The sequence below is a fragment of the Macadamia integrifolia genome, chromosome 7 (genome assembly GCF_013358625.1).
Source record: "Macadamia integrifolia cultivar HAES 741 chromosome 7, SCU_Mint_v3, whole genome shotgun sequence".
Lineage (NCBI taxonomy): Eukaryota > Viridiplantae > Streptophyta > Magnoliopsida > Proteales > Proteaceae > Macadamia > Macadamia integrifolia.
In genome coordinates, this window is record NC_056563.1 from 28,953,904 (window position 1) to 28,970,895 (window position 16,992).

The following is a 16,992-nucleotide window of genomic DNA, read 5'->3' on the forward strand; positions in this document are numbered from 1 at the left end:
ATGTCTTGTTCTCAACATGTATGAGCTCGTACTCATTGTTTAGGTAGAAATTAAAGGGGTGTTGACTGGTTAAATGGAGTTCAATTGGAGGTTATCTCCTAATTGAATTATGGACTTTAATCAATCATCTTAAAGTGTAGAGTATTGAGTGATTACTTTATTATTAATTACTTTATATCAAGGTTAATACTTGTTTTTAGTCTATATATTGGATAGTTATGCCCATTAATAACGTTCATCGAAAATTTATTGATACATGTTTCTAGTCTATATAAAGATAGACATGCCCATTAATAACAATCATTGACAATTTATGAAGAGAATGGATTAGACAAGACTAACGAGAAGGGAAAGAAGAGTATTCAAGGAGATCTTTGACAACCAATATGTTGGGGATAGGATGTCTTTAATTCCATCTATAGCAAAAGTAGATTGAGGAAAATTCCCTAAGACCTTATTGGTATTTTTGTAAATTTTTCATATAGGGTTTCATTATATATTTGTAGTGAAATCATCTTTCTCTGTAAGCAATCTGAGAGAAGTGTGAGGATGAGTGTTGTAAACCTATTTTTATTGATAGTGAAGCAAAATCTCTTCTCACCTCGTAAATATGTTTACTGTTTTTTTTCCTTAATTTTTCTGTGTCGTTTTAGGGTTACATTTCTACATGATTATCGTAAATCTATATTGTTTGTATTCATTAATCCGTCATTTTGATCCAATGTAAAATTTCTTTAACATTAAATCTATTATACTCCTCCCTACTTTCAAATTTATATGGATTGATCATATCTTACCTTACCGTTCGCAATTATAAGACTCAAGACCACTGATCTCATCAAATCAAAAGAGAAAGATAATTAAAGTAGCCTAAGAAGTAAGAAATATAGTCATATTTACACAAAAGAGTAGTACAGTAAAGTAACAATTTTACGTAAAGGTGGAGATTAGGCTAGTAGAGATTTAAGTGATTAACCATCAAAGGATTTGGGAATTCCCATGCTTCAATTACACTACATACAAATGCGTCCTCATCTGGTTATCGAGCCAGGAGGTAAAGTTGTTGACTTTTGATCATGTCCTCCTGGGTTTTCTTCACTTTTATATTTCATTGCCAATCCATCCACTAAAGCAAACTAGTAATCAACTACAGCTTCAATTGATTGAAGCTGAAACTGAAACTGAAACTGGGAGGAGGGATATACTCATGATCTTAGCATGAATATGCTGAGCTCCTGGCCAGAGCTCCCGATTGGGTTAATCATGTGGAAGGACTCTGAGTCAGGAGACCCAATAACTCGTTCGAAACTCGCCCTGAGGTACAAGAGATCCCCCTCCTCGGACTTTGACTCCATGGGTAATACTCCGGCACCCACCGACACCGACTGCATCAGCTTCAAGACAGATGCGTCGCTCTCCGTCACCTGACGCCTCACGGCGAACCCGACCTTCCGACCATTACAGTACATGGACCAGACTGGTACGTTGAAGAGAGAACAACATGAAGAGTAACTGTACGAGTTTTTACTGTTGTTGTTGTTGGTGGTGGTGGTGGTAGTGGTGGTGGCGGCGGTGGTGGAGGATGAGCGGGAATATCTGCGTCGGTCGCACTCCAGGGCAATCCGAAGCAACCCGTATTGCATCTCTCTCGCAAGATAGGCGGTGGGAACAGCGAACTCCAAGAGTAAAAGAGGAGAGCTTCTGGAGTCATCCTGGAGGCAAAAGCTGACTCGGCCTTTCCTGTAACCAAAGAAGGTTCCCGTCACTGTTGATCCGTGAGTCGACTCAGTGTCACTAGAATGTGAGTCGTTATCAGATGGTTGGAAGCCGCAGCATGGGACCATGCACTCCACAAGTGATCGAAATGATCGCCGGAATCTGACTTCCCTGCCACACTCCACGGCGGTTGCGGTCTCTATGATGTGGAGAGGCCCTCTTTGGCTTCCCAAGTCTACCATCCTCATCTTGTTCTTTCTACAGATAGAGAGAGAGAGAGAGAGGGAGAGAGAGAGGGAGAGAGGGAGAGAGAGAGAGAGATTGTGTGTGTGTGTGTGTGTTTTGATCGGGTCGGCGAGAATGAGAAAAGCATTGAGTGGGGAGGGGCTTAAATAAGTAGGAACGAGGGCTTCTTTTGTGGGCCGTGAAATCATGGGTAGTAATAATTCTGGCCACGAGGCTGTGTGGGCCCCCATATAGGATACACTTGAATGGCTCGCGTGACATGCAAAAAGATTCGTCTTTTTTCATGTTCTACCAATTTTTTCCCTCTTCTTTTCTAGGTGTTGGAGAATGGAGACGCAAAGGAATTACAATGATGACTAGATTTTGTAGATTTTTGAGGAATGGATTAGGTTAATGATGTGCCTAAAACCTGCTTTGGAAGGAACATGAGTTTAGTATAGTATATATATATATATATATATATATTAATAGAGATAAGAGATCTACGAGTCTAGATTGTGTTAATGATGGTCCTATATCTTTATCTCACCATATGAGATCCTCAAAACCCAAATGATGCATGTGGATAGAGTCAACCTCAGGTTCAAGTAAACAACTATATCTTGACAAGGGGTGTCAATCGGTTGGTTTGGACTGGTTTTGATTCATTCTGATGTAAATAAATGAAATCAAAATATGAACCAATATGGATGCATAGGTTTTCGTTTGGTTTCAATTTGATCTTAGTTTTCTATGTAAATATATTCAAAAATATGAAAAAGTGTGCTTTTTATGGATTTCGGTTTGATATCAGCTTCTTATTGGGTTACATCAGTTTCAATCTGATTTTTTAAGTTCGGTTTGGTGTCTTATCGGTTTCAATGTAGTCCAATTTTGATTTCTGTCTCACAAAACTTCAGCCCAAAACATGGTCCAATGAGTTCATATCAGTTCAATTTTAGTCAGTTCGGCTCGATTTCTTTGGTTCGTGATAGGTTTTGACACCCTTAAACTCTACTTTTTACACATCATTGATCTTGTTATTTACAATTCCTGGTCTGATAAAATTGGAAAGACCTTTCAATCTTGACGTTTGAGTATTTAGGTTAATGATCATTAAATGATATCAAAATGCACTATCCATTAACCCAAGGGGATAGCGCAGTTGGTGAGCAACGAACTTGGTACGAGCCGAAAACTCGAACCATGTGAAGGTCCAAAGTCCAAATTGGGGGAATTGATATAATGGGTACACACCATAACTAGAAATGAGGGGCAATCATTCTTTGTCGCACTGCAGTGGTGCAATGAAGATCTGGACGACTGAGAGTTCTGGTCTCACATTGCTTGGTATTAAGTAATTACTCAGTTTATGACTTTGAAATGCCAACTGATCCAAGAACCAAGATCCGACCCGTTAAAGAGATAGGAGACCATCAACCACCAGTTAAACATGTACACGAGGGGAGTTGGAATGTTGGATGACTACTTAGTTAACCTTGCTACTAATGTACTATTAATGAAAAATCAATGTAGTTGGTGGCCACTAATTGATGATAATAGTCTCATTAGAGAATTGAAAAACCTGACCCAACAATGAAGAGAGAGAGAGAGAGGTATAAGGCCCATTGGCTCACCAACGAGACTTTGCTTGCTTTAGCCGTTAAAGGGGAACAAAAGAAATGTGTATGTCTGAGCTGTCTTATATTAAGACAAAAGAACATAAAGCTGCTCTTGTCGTCAAAAACTCTATTATTGATTGGTGTGGTCCAATTGAAGGCCACGAATTACATGATGGGGTATTATTCCCTCCTATGAAGATTTAGTGGGAATATAAATGGTATCTTAATCATTTTGATTTTGAAGAGATTACATTACCGACTAAACAAGAAAACGAAGCTTAATCCATTCATCAGCTGTGATCAAACTCTGACGTTGATTAAATCATCTGTACCCACCAAAGAGAAAACCAAAAAAAAAAAATCCTTCAAGGCATTAGGTGGAGATAATCCAATAATATATGAAGATACATTCAAAATCTTAGATAATCAAATTTAAATCAAATATGGTCGAATATAGATGCAAATCGATTCGGATTTTCGATTATCCATTTACATCCATAACTTATATAATATTGACCTTCCTCCCTTAAATAAATATAATTTACATTTTTAATCCATGTCTCTAAGTTGTCTTGGCTCTTTTTATATTCTCTATAAAAGATTAAACTTCAAGGACCCTGAAAATAATTAATTAGTTAACTTTTTTTTATTATAGTTGATTATCTATACATATTTGATAATTATTTTTGAATAATTCAAATTTGGATCCAAATACCCTTTGACTGGATATGAATACCCTTAAAAAAAATGGAATTCAAATTTTCAATCATTTATTTACATCTCGTGAAAACTATACTTAACAATTAGTTTAGGGTGTTGGTCTCCTAATTAGAATTTGTAGTAAAAGGGGTGGGGTACTGCCCAAAGAACAAAAAGGATACGGTAGGGACGGGATAATTTAGGTTATGGGATAGTACTGATCGATGATTCATGCGTGGGGCAATGATTCAGAGTTTGTACCACAAAGAAGAAAACGAAGCGTGCGTCGTGCCATTTGCATATCAGTGGCTATCCCAATCTTATGAGCGAGAGACGATAGCGATTTGGGTGCAGACATGAGACGTCAGAATTTGGAGTGAAGCCATGAATGAAGTTTCCAGTGATCGTCTTGTCTTTTCTCTTGGTAAAGTGTGGCCCAAGTGCCCAACCGACCAAAGTAAATGGATATTCTCTCTGTAGAGGGGCCATCGTCAATCGTCATGCTTGAATTGCCTGTTTTATGTAACAAATTTTATATATCAAAGGAATGTTTGTAGGCAACTTTTGTCCAATTAAGTCACTGATTAGGGGTGTATAATTTGGTCCGGTTTTGGTTGGGTTGAATCAATTTTAGATTGGTATCGGGTCAAAGCCAAAACGAACTACTAAGGATGATTTTGATCGATCAATTTCAGTCTGATTGGGTTTCAAATTCTCATGTATATATAAAAATCTCATTCATACTGATGCCCTTTAAATGATCTAATTGCCACCACACAAGTACGTAGGAACCATATGACCAAGCAACAATCTCCTGCACAGTTGCATTTGTAAATTTTTTGAAAACCCTGGGTTTTTATCTGGTCTTTTGCAGGTTTGGCCTAGTTTTGTTTGATTTGTATGAACCGGTTGGTTGGTTGGTCCACCCAGTTTGGGCTGGAACACTCATACAACTGATGACCATATTACAGAAATATATGAATGATTCTTATATAATAAATCATTCCAGTGTTGGGACTTGGGACCCATCTAAGCGAATCAAAGTGTTAGGTATGGTGTCCACGGAGAGCAAATCCATTATTTTGCCTGGTGAGGGAGACTTAAGAGACACGCACAAATACATAGACGTAGTTAGGACTTCAGACATATCTTCCGAGGTCTATGGAGTTTTTTTATAAACACAATTGGATTTCTATCTGATTTTATATACGACAATATGTGTGCGTCTATAGTCATCTAAAGCTAAATTAAAGATAACGAAGAAATAATATGTACTTTGTTCCAACATTGAGATTGATTCCCTGGATCAACCGATCGATGATGGGGATGGAAATATGGATGATAACTCAATTATGTTCGGGGCATGTTTGGAGTCTAATGAAAGAAAACTATTTCTTCATATTTCAGAGTAGCACGTCTCCTTAGATTGTCTCTCTCAAAAGGAACATCTAAGATCAAAGTATTCTGAGAAGGAAATTCAACATATTGCAAAATTTAGGTGATGCACTTGAGTTGAAGCAAAAAGATGATGAACTTCATTAGGAAGACAATAAAATCTCTGCTTTACGTAAAGTAAGTAGTCATCGTATTAGATCAAATCTCCTCTGCTCCCATAGAGGATGGCCTTGTCATGCTTCTTTTCTATATTTGTGTTCTATATCTGAGGAAAGTTAGGGTGGGGAGAAAGCAGGAAACAAGAAAACCCAAAAAGAAAAGAAAAGAAAAGAAAATTTATGGAATGTAAGGAAATGAACCTTGATTCCACTTCGCTTTAGAGAAGAAGAAAAAGGTATAAATCTCTTCCTCTATTTCTTATGCATAAGTTCAATGGGTTGCAATGATAAATGTGTTATGCTGTAGCAGAGTGAAGGCTGGCTTTTGGTACCAATGCATGAGGACGTTCATTGATGGGTATTTAGTACCAAAATGTATTTTTCTTTTTCTCAATTTTAAATAAGTGTGTTTTAAAATGGGTTTTGGTTTGGCGAATTACAGTGATAAGTGTCAATGCCTAAGAGTTGGTCACTTGATCAACTCCTCTCAATTGCCTTGGTATTTGGTTTGCACCAATATCCTTATTTCCTAAAAAGTGTGACCTTTCTACCTAAAAAAAAAAAAAAATGTGGCCTTGGGTCCCTATGTGGGTCTACTATTTAATGTCCAATAGGCCCTTAAACTTGAACAGAAAATAAAATAAAATGAAAGTTTTTGATGCTTTATACCTAAATGCTTTTAAATAGGGGTAAAAAGGATTTTCAAAATAATTTTAAAACTTATATTATTATGTCATTATTAAAAGTAATTATTATCTTGCACTACTTTTTAGTACATACGTGAAACAATAAGGTATATCCTAACTTCAAAGGGGTAATTAAGGACTTTATCTCAGGAAATGTGTGGTTTTAAGTTCAACACAACGCAAAAAAGAAAGATTGCAAAAAAAAGAAAAAAAAAAATCACTTAATTTTATTATAACAAGATTTCCCCTCATATAAAATTATATTGTGTCATCTTGAAAGACGAAAGCCTCTTATAGTAAAATGAAAAAATATATTCTATTGAAAAGTATATATATTATATTCAAAAGGGGAAAAAATATTATAATTTTTTTTTCTACTGAACTTGATTATAACAAGATTCTCTCTTTATGTAAAATTATATTGTTTTAAGGTATCATTTGGTGAGAAAGGTTTCCTTAGAAGCTTGAAAAATCAATTCAATGGAATCAGAGGAATGGGTAAGTAGGCAATGATGTCCTCTTGAAAGACGAAAGCCAAAGCTCCTAATATTGAAAACTTCCATTTGAAAATCTTTTTCTGGGCTCTTGAACGGGTGCATCCAACCTATGTGTGGGTGTTTGGTCATTTTACCTTTGGAGGACCACCATTGGTGAGGATGACATTATGGATCCTTCCCTATATTTTCTTCTAAAGAGAAGGTTGATTAGGCATGTTTAGGTAGATGCGAAGTGAGGTAAAACTAGAATGAAAACATATAATGGAAATTTTCACAATCTTTATCAACAATACTTTTATAACTAACTCAACAACATATTGAACATGTTAACTTACAATAGTGTAAAACTTTTTATTTACTTTTATTGGGAAAAGGTCAGGCACGCCGCCATGGTGCCCAGCCTGTGTCACATTCTGTCCTCTTTTGGAAAAGACCCTCTTGCCCTCTTGTTTCTAGTCCTATGATTGGTGTAGGCTGTTAGCTTACTGTAAGCTAGTGGCATGCCCAATCCTCTCCCATATTTGTTTATGAGGAAAATGAAACCTAAAAGTATCGCAAAATGATCACCACACCCCGATTGAAAGTGAAAATCTCATTATTATTGATGTTTTTTTGCACGTTCCAATAGACTTACCCTCTCTCTCTCTCTCTCTCTCTCTCTCTCTCTCTCTCTCTCTCTCTCTTGTTTTAATTTTACTTTACATTTTTTTTTAGTAATAAATTTCACTTCACTTCACACCTATCCTTACGGCTCATAGGTATGAGGTATCCATATCTAAGATTTCCAGATAACAAGGTTCCAAACATAGGCAGGTAGTTTACATCTGATTTTTTTTTGGAGTGAGAGAATCTTGATGGGATTTCTTTATAGATCCATTCCTTAATAAATGATCAGCCCTTCTTTACTAAATGTGAAATTCAAAAAAATACCATTTGGAGTCCAACCCTAAACCTTGAGGCCCTGTTTGTTCGCAAGGGATTATGGTTAGAGAATGGATATGTGTAATGGGTGGAATACCATGAAAAGAAAGGAAGGGATGATCATTGTAGCATGTCATTACCATGTAGTTTGATTGTGTTGAAATGTTCAAATGAGATAAGAAAGGGAACTCCAAAGGAAGGAGATGTTGTCGCACACGTGGAAGGACAAATTGACTTGGCTATGATAGAACATGGTAAATGGTAAGCAGAACAAGACGAAAAAAGCAATGGGGAAAAGAGAATTTGATTTCTATATTACTTTCATAGAACCTTTCACCATTTTATATAAACCATCTCATTGAACTTATCTCTCTCCTTGGGTACAGGTTATAATCTGACCTGATACATCTCAACAAAATGGTTAAAGGGCTAAAAGTTCTCGAGGTGAAAAAACCTCCAAGAGTAATCTAGATGGCCATCTGCTTTTACAATGTAAAAGACTAATTTAGCCATCTAACTGTTGGATGATTTGTAACACCCTTTGGATTCTAGTGTATTACGCTTTTCATGAGTGAGTGAAGACTATTTAAGTATCATTAGGATGAGAATAACTGAGAATTGCCCCGATTGCGTTAAGATATTTTGACTTCTCATTGCAAAGTCGAACCTTTGAATTTGACCGATTATTTCGCCCCCTATATGAATAGACGTAGGGGCCATACTCTCCCATATTAAACATTTTCCTAAGAATATATTCAGCCTTCATTTATTGTTGCCCACATTTAACTATCCCAATTATTAATAAAATAATAATAATAATAATAATAATAATAATAAATAAATAAATAAATAAATAACCATCCCAATTTCTATGGTCGGTGAGAATTGGGAGGTTGGAGTATACTTTAGGGGTAGTGGTGTGAATCTTAGGGAACATCGGATGGTGGTGGTGGTTGCCATTTGTCAGAAAAGTCGGTACGTTGTCATATCTTTTGGGGTCTTTTAAAGCCTTACAGCGAAAGCGTTAGCACCGCGTGTTTCGTCCTCAGACAAATGTAACAAATGGGCCTACAAGCAAGGGCCCATGGGTCCAGCAGCACTCAATTGGTATTTGAATGTTGTCTTTGGACATCTTCTAGGAAAAACATGGTCAATTTTTTTTTTTTTTTTTTTTTTTTTTTTTTAAAATGAGAAGCTCCAGAGTTAATTAGTAGATGTAGAATCATTTTCAACATTTTTAATGTGTTGTTCGTTATTTGTGTGGCAATACATACTATGTTGGAGGTTTCAATCCAAAAGCTTAACATGTTCGATAATTGTGTTAATCAGTTCTGTATTTATGTTTGGTTTCGTTCATTCAAGATAAAATATGTGGAAACCGAATCAAAACAGTATAGGAGCATCTTTTTAAACCAGAACTGAGACAACACTGTTCGATCTTTATTCGGTTCACATTATTCAGTTTTGACCCAATTTGTTTTTGAATTGGGCCTTATTTTAGTGTTTGGTCAAACCTTTTACATCTTCACTAACAAACATTTAACAAAAGAGGAGGTGCAAGCTCTTAAAGACTAAATCTGGAAACCCCCTAGAGAAAGAAGCTGGGTGTTCAGCTAAAGCATACAATTTTCTTTAGAACGGAGGGCCTTCTCAAACTGGAGAATAACCTCTTGGATATCAATGGCTGACTAAAAAGTAGTGGACTGGGCTGGGCTGGGCTGAGCTGTACACGATGATTAATGATCACGTTGGATATCAGTTCAAACCCACCTAGCTGTCTGTCACCCACCAAAATATTCCTAGTCCACCCAATCGCCTGATGAATAGTCAATGACATCATTGTCTCACATACTATATTTTCTGTGCTCATGTAGGCCTGATATGGCTCTGGTTGTCTGGATGGTGAAGTTTTACCATAAGTTTTTGATTATGTCGTGGGCCCTACTCTAGTTTGGTACAAATCAGATGGGCCCAATTAAGGGCCAGCCCATTAAATTGTGACTCTAGTCTTCCTTTCTACTTTCTTCCAGAATAAGAAGGTTCGTTCTCATGGGACGGGAGGTAGGAGACGAGAATTCTAATTTTTCAGAATCAGAAGAAGACAACAGGCGTCTGGAAGATTTGAATGGTTCAGATGAGTGAGTTCGTGTGGGGCCTACACGTACATATTCTAAGGCAATAAAAAAACAAAAGCGAGTCACTGGCCACCGGAAATTGAATGTGACACCCCCCACCCCCCACCTTTCGTGATCATGTCCAACCCTACCATACAAAAAATCAAATATAAATTCAAGGGTAGAGATATACAGGTGGCCTGGCCAACCCCCATGTATATTGGCATCTCCAATATCTCATGATTTGTACCCAAAAGAATCCACATGGTTAGAGAAGAGAGAATGTGATAATGTATATAAATTTTAGATTGTATGTGAACTGATTAGAAGGGGCGTCGGCCAGTTGATTGTGATCAACTCGTAGCATATGATATAACTTGCCACAACATTCTCTCCCTAATTCAGATCAAAGCATACAAGGACCTTGATGTGAGCATTATTTTTTGATTTCGGAATGCATTATTGACCTAGAATGCATTTCGAAAGTACATACCAAAGCATCCAAAAGCAATTTGCATTCTTCAATCTTTATCAAGCACCTCATAAAACAACATTCTTATCGCAGCTCTTTTTACCAGTCAAGTAGTACAACAAGTCTATCTTATCTTATTGCCCGGTGCGACGAATCCCTTATGAATGTTGTAGATAGAAAAAACTACATAAACAAAACAAATTATGTGTAAGGTTATTTCACTTCACTTGCTTTCAGAGTTGCTTTTGAATATTTTCAAACGTTCTTATTTTTTTATATTTTTAATTACATTTGCAAATTGTTCAATTCTTTATGAGTTGAATTAGGTAAAATAGCCCTATAAATAACTAGAAAAAAAAAAATATCAGGTTGAATTCAGCATTGTCTTTAGTAGAAATGTAAATAATTAATGCAGCTTTTTCGCAAGGAATGACAATATTATTTGAGAAAAAAAAAATTCAAAGAACACAGTTTTTTTTTAGGTAAAAATCATTTGCAACATACACCAAGAAAACGGGATTATCTGACTAAGAAAGTTGAGGATTTTTTTTTTTTTTTTCATTTTTAATGAATACTTAAAACTTTATTCTATCACATGGCCGGCCTTGATTTGAGTTAAAATTTGACAAGTGATTACAATATAGGACCCACTTGTCCATATGATTTTGGCCCAGTTGATCATTCTTTCAATTGAAAGATATTGGGGTCCCCCATTTCATGTTAGAATGGTTGACGCAAGGAGGATTTTATTAATGAAAATATGCAAGTAAGATTGACTCTAATGTTTGACTACAAATACTAAGGTCATATATATGTGAAGTCATGTGACCAATAAATTATCAAGAAATCAAATTTTAGGGTTGGAAAAACTATATGGTCGCATGGACATTATGCTAACATGGGATCAATCAGAAGAGATGTACAAGTATCCAACTAGGGAGTAAAGTGGTCTTTTCGTCACCACTTACGTCTAAACGTAGGGCATGCACTAAGTAATGATCTTTTTCCTTAATTTTTATTTTCCTAACCCCCTATATTATGGAAATTCTTGTATAGAATGTTTTGTTGAAATTCCAACCAGCATTCTCATCATATGCTACATGACCTTATAAATGCTATAATCTGGGCAAGAAAATATTATCAAAGGTCATTGGGAGGAATTGAAGACTTGGAAACAGCCTCTCTTGCGAAGCATGGGTAAGATTGCGTACACTTGTCATTCTCAGGCCTTACAGTAGAGGGAGCCTCGTGCACTGAATTGCTCTTCTTTTTTTTTTTTCCTATTGGAAGGAATTGAAGACTGATCAAAGCTCAAATAATTCTAAAAGGTAGACTGAATTCCTGCATGCTTCATGAGGCCATAAAATGATAAACAAATAATAAGAAAACACTATTTGGAGTCTGGACAGTTTTTTTTTTTTAATGACCATATAAGGTCTACCCAACATGTTTCTACTTCGGAACACATGAAATGGTTGGAGGGGTTTTTATTATTATTAAAAAGTTCTCCTCAAGTGACAAGACTAGTGTATTATCCCCTTTGACTAGAGGCCGACTCGTTTTCTGCAAGAGAACGGGGGACAGGTTCTCTCGAGCCTCCCCCGAGGACTAATCTCACTCAATTTGAGATCGAGAGAATCATCTGCGTAATACGCTACAGGGACTATGTCAAATAAAGAAACTTAGAAAATGTTTGAAAATAACAAACAAACATAAATGAAAGTAAAAAAGAGGTACAAATCTTTAAAGATAAAAAACACAAAAACAAATAAAAAGATAAATTCTGTTTTTTTTAATAATAATAATTATTATTATTATCTTTTTTTTTTTTATTTTGGTCATGTGGATGCTACATAGATGACATCATTCTCCACACCATCATTAGTATGGTATGTGATCCTCAACATCATCTTAAGAGGAAACCATCTATTAAGGGTGTCAATTGGCCACGTCGGATCAGTTTCTGTCTGGATTAATCAATTTGAGAGAGTATTCGATCAGTACCATTCGAGCCATTGCTTTTCATTAATATTGTCTAATTATCAATTGATTGGTGCTTGAGCCCAAAACGTTTAGTAAATATTAGGATCTCTAATACCTGAGATCGATATTCGAATGAACGTATGTGCAACGGTTCCAATTTCAAAATGGGACACTATCCAAAAAAAAAAAAAAAATCAAAGTGGGTCGTGACTTCATGCGTACGTGCAAATGAACGTATGCAAAAAAAATCTCAACACCTGAAATTCATAGGTGGGATGTGAGAGTTGGGGTGCGCCCCCAGATTCACCCACACTTTGGACGTGCAGCACGTTTGAAGAGGATCCTAATTTAAAGAAAAGGGTGTCGTATGCTTCTTCAACCCAAGACCTTTCTCCTTCTTATGATTGGACATTGTTTGGACTTTGGATTGAGAATCTGAACACGAGACTCAAGAGATAGCATCAGAGCAAGATAGATGGACCAAAACCAATATTAGACTTTTCTGTGAAAGTCAAATTGAGAAAAATAAGAGTTTTGAATTCGAACTATTGTGGACCACGCGCTAGCTTCAATCTGCGTTGATAGTAACACATTGATGTGAATCAAAATCCGAAACTATAGGCTTTCTGACTTATGGGCCACTCCATTTGGCTGCCGCAAAACAGTTTCTTTTCTTCTCCTTCCTAGCTTCTAGTTTCTGCTTTCCTTCAAACCCATTAATAAACTTACTAGTTCTGTTCCAGTAATGGTTTCTCTATTCCACCTCTGAAAGAATTAATTTAGTTTCAGACCTGTTTACATGCACAAAGTATTTCATTTTCTCTGGTCCATTTCTATATTACAGAACTTTCAGAAAAGATGATTATGAACAAATGAAATGCTGCTCTTGAAGTATGAGCTGATAATAAAAAAAAAAAACCATTCTTTCAAGAGATAAATGGGTGTTCCAACCTCATATTTTGCTGGCTACTGATCCGATTCCTCAAGTCTCTAGACTCGGGATTTTATCTGTCAAAGAGAGTATTACAGAAAGAAGAAGAAGAAGAAGGGGGGGGGTGAGAGAAGAAGAGGAATTGAAGAGTACATATTCTGTATATGCATGTTTTCTTTTCTTTGTTGATGATCCGATTAAACCCAGAATTAATCCACCACCAAACCTTCATAAATGGTGCTCAATCTCAATCGAAACGATCGAATAGCAAACTTGGCTCGTTTGGAAGCATTTCTCTGTAATTTTTTAATGGACCCAGTTCTCAAAACCCCGATATTTAAGTTATCATAGGAAGGCTTAAACCCATCATCATTCCCGACCCTCTTCTTGTTCACTCCCAAAACGGGAGATAGCCGTCCTTTCTTGTTCCGTTGGCCGTTCTTCCTGGAATTCTGTGCAATGGCGGAGCTAGCCTTAACAGCCAGCGCGGCCATATCGTGAGCAGTGAGGCAATACTTCAAACGACTGGTGTGCAGAACGAAGTAGATCTGACCAGGCTGTAGTTCTTCAGAGGAATTGAGGGCAGGAATGTAATCGTCGTAGGCGAGACTGTCGGAGTTACAGAGAAAGCACGACGGCGACGATGTTTCGATTTCGAGGACCTGCGATACTGTGATGGGTATGGGATACTCGCGGAGATTGCCGTTCACAGAGATGACAATCGCCGTGGAGGGAGCGAAGGAAGTGTCAGTGGTATCTGAAGAGAAGCACGAACCCATCTCCAAAGTGGATAGTGTGATGGAACCACAGACACAGAAAAGTAGGCTGGAGAGAGAGAGGAGATGGAAGGCTTAGAAGACACAAAGAGAGGGAAATGAAGAAGGAGAGAAAGGTTGCAGAATTGATTGAGGGTGTGAATTTATAAAAGGTAGGGAAGTGATTTCTGAAGAGAAAAAGAGAACGAGGTAGTTTGATATCAAGTACGTCAAGTCTGTGGGAGGGTGGGGTCAGAATCAGAGTTACAGGAGTTCAGAGAGGAGAAACCCATCACGACTCCCACTAATGGTTTTCGGGGTTTCTTCTCTTGATGTGAGAAAGGGAAGACCCGAAGAGCAGGTAGGCACAGAACCCAGGAAGCTTCGGCACCTCAGCGATGACGCGGTGGTACTACTTTGATACGTCTTTGGCATCGAGTGCAAGAAAGATAACGGAACGAACAAAGCCGTAAAAGCCGTAACCGTGACCGTACTAGGGAGCCTTGGTCTGGTTTTGACTTCGAATAGATGACAATTTTTTTTTTTCTTTTTTCCGATAGTAATTCGTAACTGCAATTATTTTGTCCTTTGACCGATTTTGAAAATGGGAACACATGGTCGTGCATAAAGACTTTGGATCAAGTTTTCGCATGAAAATAATTCTCCTAAAGTATTTGATTTCTATGTAGAATTCACTCAATTGTACCAAGAGAAAGAATAATTGGATTTCATTTGTGGATCAAATATCGTATGATAATCTTTCACGTATGAGGACTTGATCCGAACTCACATCAGGCTCTACTGAATTATAAGTCAATAAACTCACGCATGGACAAGGATTGGTAATAACCAAAAATGATTGTTGAACAAGCCCTATCACTTATCACTCTTGCACTCTATACTATCTTCTCAACAAAATACAAATATTAGTGAATTGTCACTTGCTCCCATTGATGAAAAACTATCTACTCCTTTCATTGTGGGGAACTTTCTCCTTCTTCTAAAGTCAACAAAATGATAAATTCACTTCTTTATAGACACTTATAATATAATTGAGTGAATCTTGTTTTAATCGAAATGTTGAACTGATTAGTTGAAATCTTCTTTTGATTTTCTTGTATAATTTTCAAAATATTATTAAATTAAGGGTGAAAATACTTTTTAAGATAATTAAAAAATAAATTATCATTATGTCATTCTCAAATACTATCAATAACTTGCATTTTTTCAAGCACATGTAAAATTATAGGATTTTATTCTTAAAATAGAAAAAGTGTCTTATAATCAAAAAGCAAAAAACCTAAAATTAAAATTCCTTTTTCACCAACTTCAATCATAAGATATTTTTATTTTCACATACAGTAAATGGAGAAGAAAATGGAAGAACGGTCACTAAGAAATAAAAATAAAAAATATTTTGAAATAGATGGAAAATTTTGAAGAAAAAAAAAAAACTCCACTTCATGAATAATATGCAGATTTCATATTTCAGGATTATATAACATAAAAATTAGTGAAAAAATGACAACTTTGACCAAATCAACTCGAAACCCATCCCAATTGTAATGCATTGGCCCCATTAACTTTGGCACAATATTGTCCTCTTTGATCATGGGTCTCAAGACTTTAAAATGTGTTGTGCCATGTTAGATTAGAAGTTATTAACTAGTCCAATCTCCCAAATACCCAGGTACTAACCATATTCTTAGTAGAGACATCTCTATTGATCTCTTGGTCAGTCTGGTACTTGCCGTATTCTTGGGTATCACAATTAAAGCGTGTTGTGTTATTTTAGAATGCTAGAGGTTATCAACTATCCCAGTAACCTCCCCCTAGTAGATGATGTGAGACTAAAGTTTATACACCCTCACCAATCCGTCAAACACTCTACTACTTCTCGTCTTCTTGGTGGGAATACTTCATCGAACTCTCAAACAGGTCTAATACTTGCTATATTCTTAGGTGTCATATCAATGGTAAATGCTAGATTTTGGGTTTCCATGCATGTAAGAACCATCGTAATTGAAGTAGCTCATTTAGTAGTTAGATTAGGTCTTACATGACTATCAAATTTTGAATTGTGATTAACATAATAATAATTATTTCTTGCTAAAAATTGAATAGTTGCATAGTAATTAAAAATGCGAGAATTGTTATTAGTAGGTGGGCAAGGATTTCCTCAACACTCGTATATTAATTTGGGCAAAAGAGAAAACTCACTTTGGAATCTTCTAGAGGAGAAAAGTATTTAATACATTTCACTGTCTAGGGTAGGGTCCGTGAGTCTAGAGCGAAAGGTTGCACAAGCCATGTCTCCCTGAGTCTTTGATTTTATTAAGAGTTCAATAAATCTTGACATTTGACTCATTCTGTTTTGTTGATCACACTAATTTTCTTTTACCAAAAAAAAAAAAAAGAAAAATCATACTAATTTTCAACTCAACATGTGTTCTGCAAGAAAAGAAATAGATGGGGAGAAAGGTAAAATCTGACGCCATTGCTAACGTTCAGTGGAGCTGTGGAAGGTTTAAAATAAGGAATCCATTTCCACCCAGGCTATATATTACTCCACCGTATACTCCGTATTAGTACAAACATTGACGAATTCTTACCTAACAAAATATAACTGATTACCAGAAGGGCACACAATTAAAAAGCAAGGGTTGGTTCATGCATGGTCATGGTGGGTTTATTTTTCCGTTGCTGACGAGTTTGCATTCTAACAAAAGCCTCTCATTTTTTGTGTGTGCCATCGCAGTGGGGTGGGTAAATTTTTTTTAAAATTTTTTGGTAGGAACCCACACTTGTAAACCTAATT

At 36.5% G+C, this 16,992-nt stretch overlaps 2 protein-coding genes across 2 annotated transcripts; both read right to left on the minus strand.

Annotated features, from left to right (window-relative positions):
- Nucleotides 1-878: 878 nt before the first annotated feature.
- Nucleotides 879-2,042, minus strand: LOC122083646 (protein MIZU-KUSSEI 1-like). The gene has a single exon (XM_042651515.1). It carries the CDS (start codon nt 1,962-1,964, stop codon nt 1,206-1,208), a length of 759 nt encoding a protein of 252 aa, XP_042507449.1. The 5' UTR covers nt 1,965-2,042; the 3' UTR covers nt 879-1,205.
- An 11,586-nt stretch (nt 2,043-13,628) lies between these two features.
- Nucleotides 13,629-14,198, minus strand: LOC122084888. The gene has a single exon (XM_042653307.1). The coding sequence runs from the start codon at nt 14,196-14,198 to the stop codon at nt 13,629-13,631; it is 570 nt and encodes a 189-aa protein (XP_042509241.1).
- Nucleotides 14,199-16,992: the final 2,794 nt, after the last annotated feature.

Coding starts and splice junctions, on each gene's coding strand:
- LOC122084888 (XM_042653307.1), bottom strand. CDS start 14,198: ATGGGTTCGTGCTTCTCTTCAGATACCACTGACACTTCCTTCGCTCCC.
- LOC122083646 (XM_042651515.1), bottom strand. CDS start 1,964: ATGAGGATGGTAGACTTGGGAAGCCAAAGAGGGCCTCTCCACATCATA.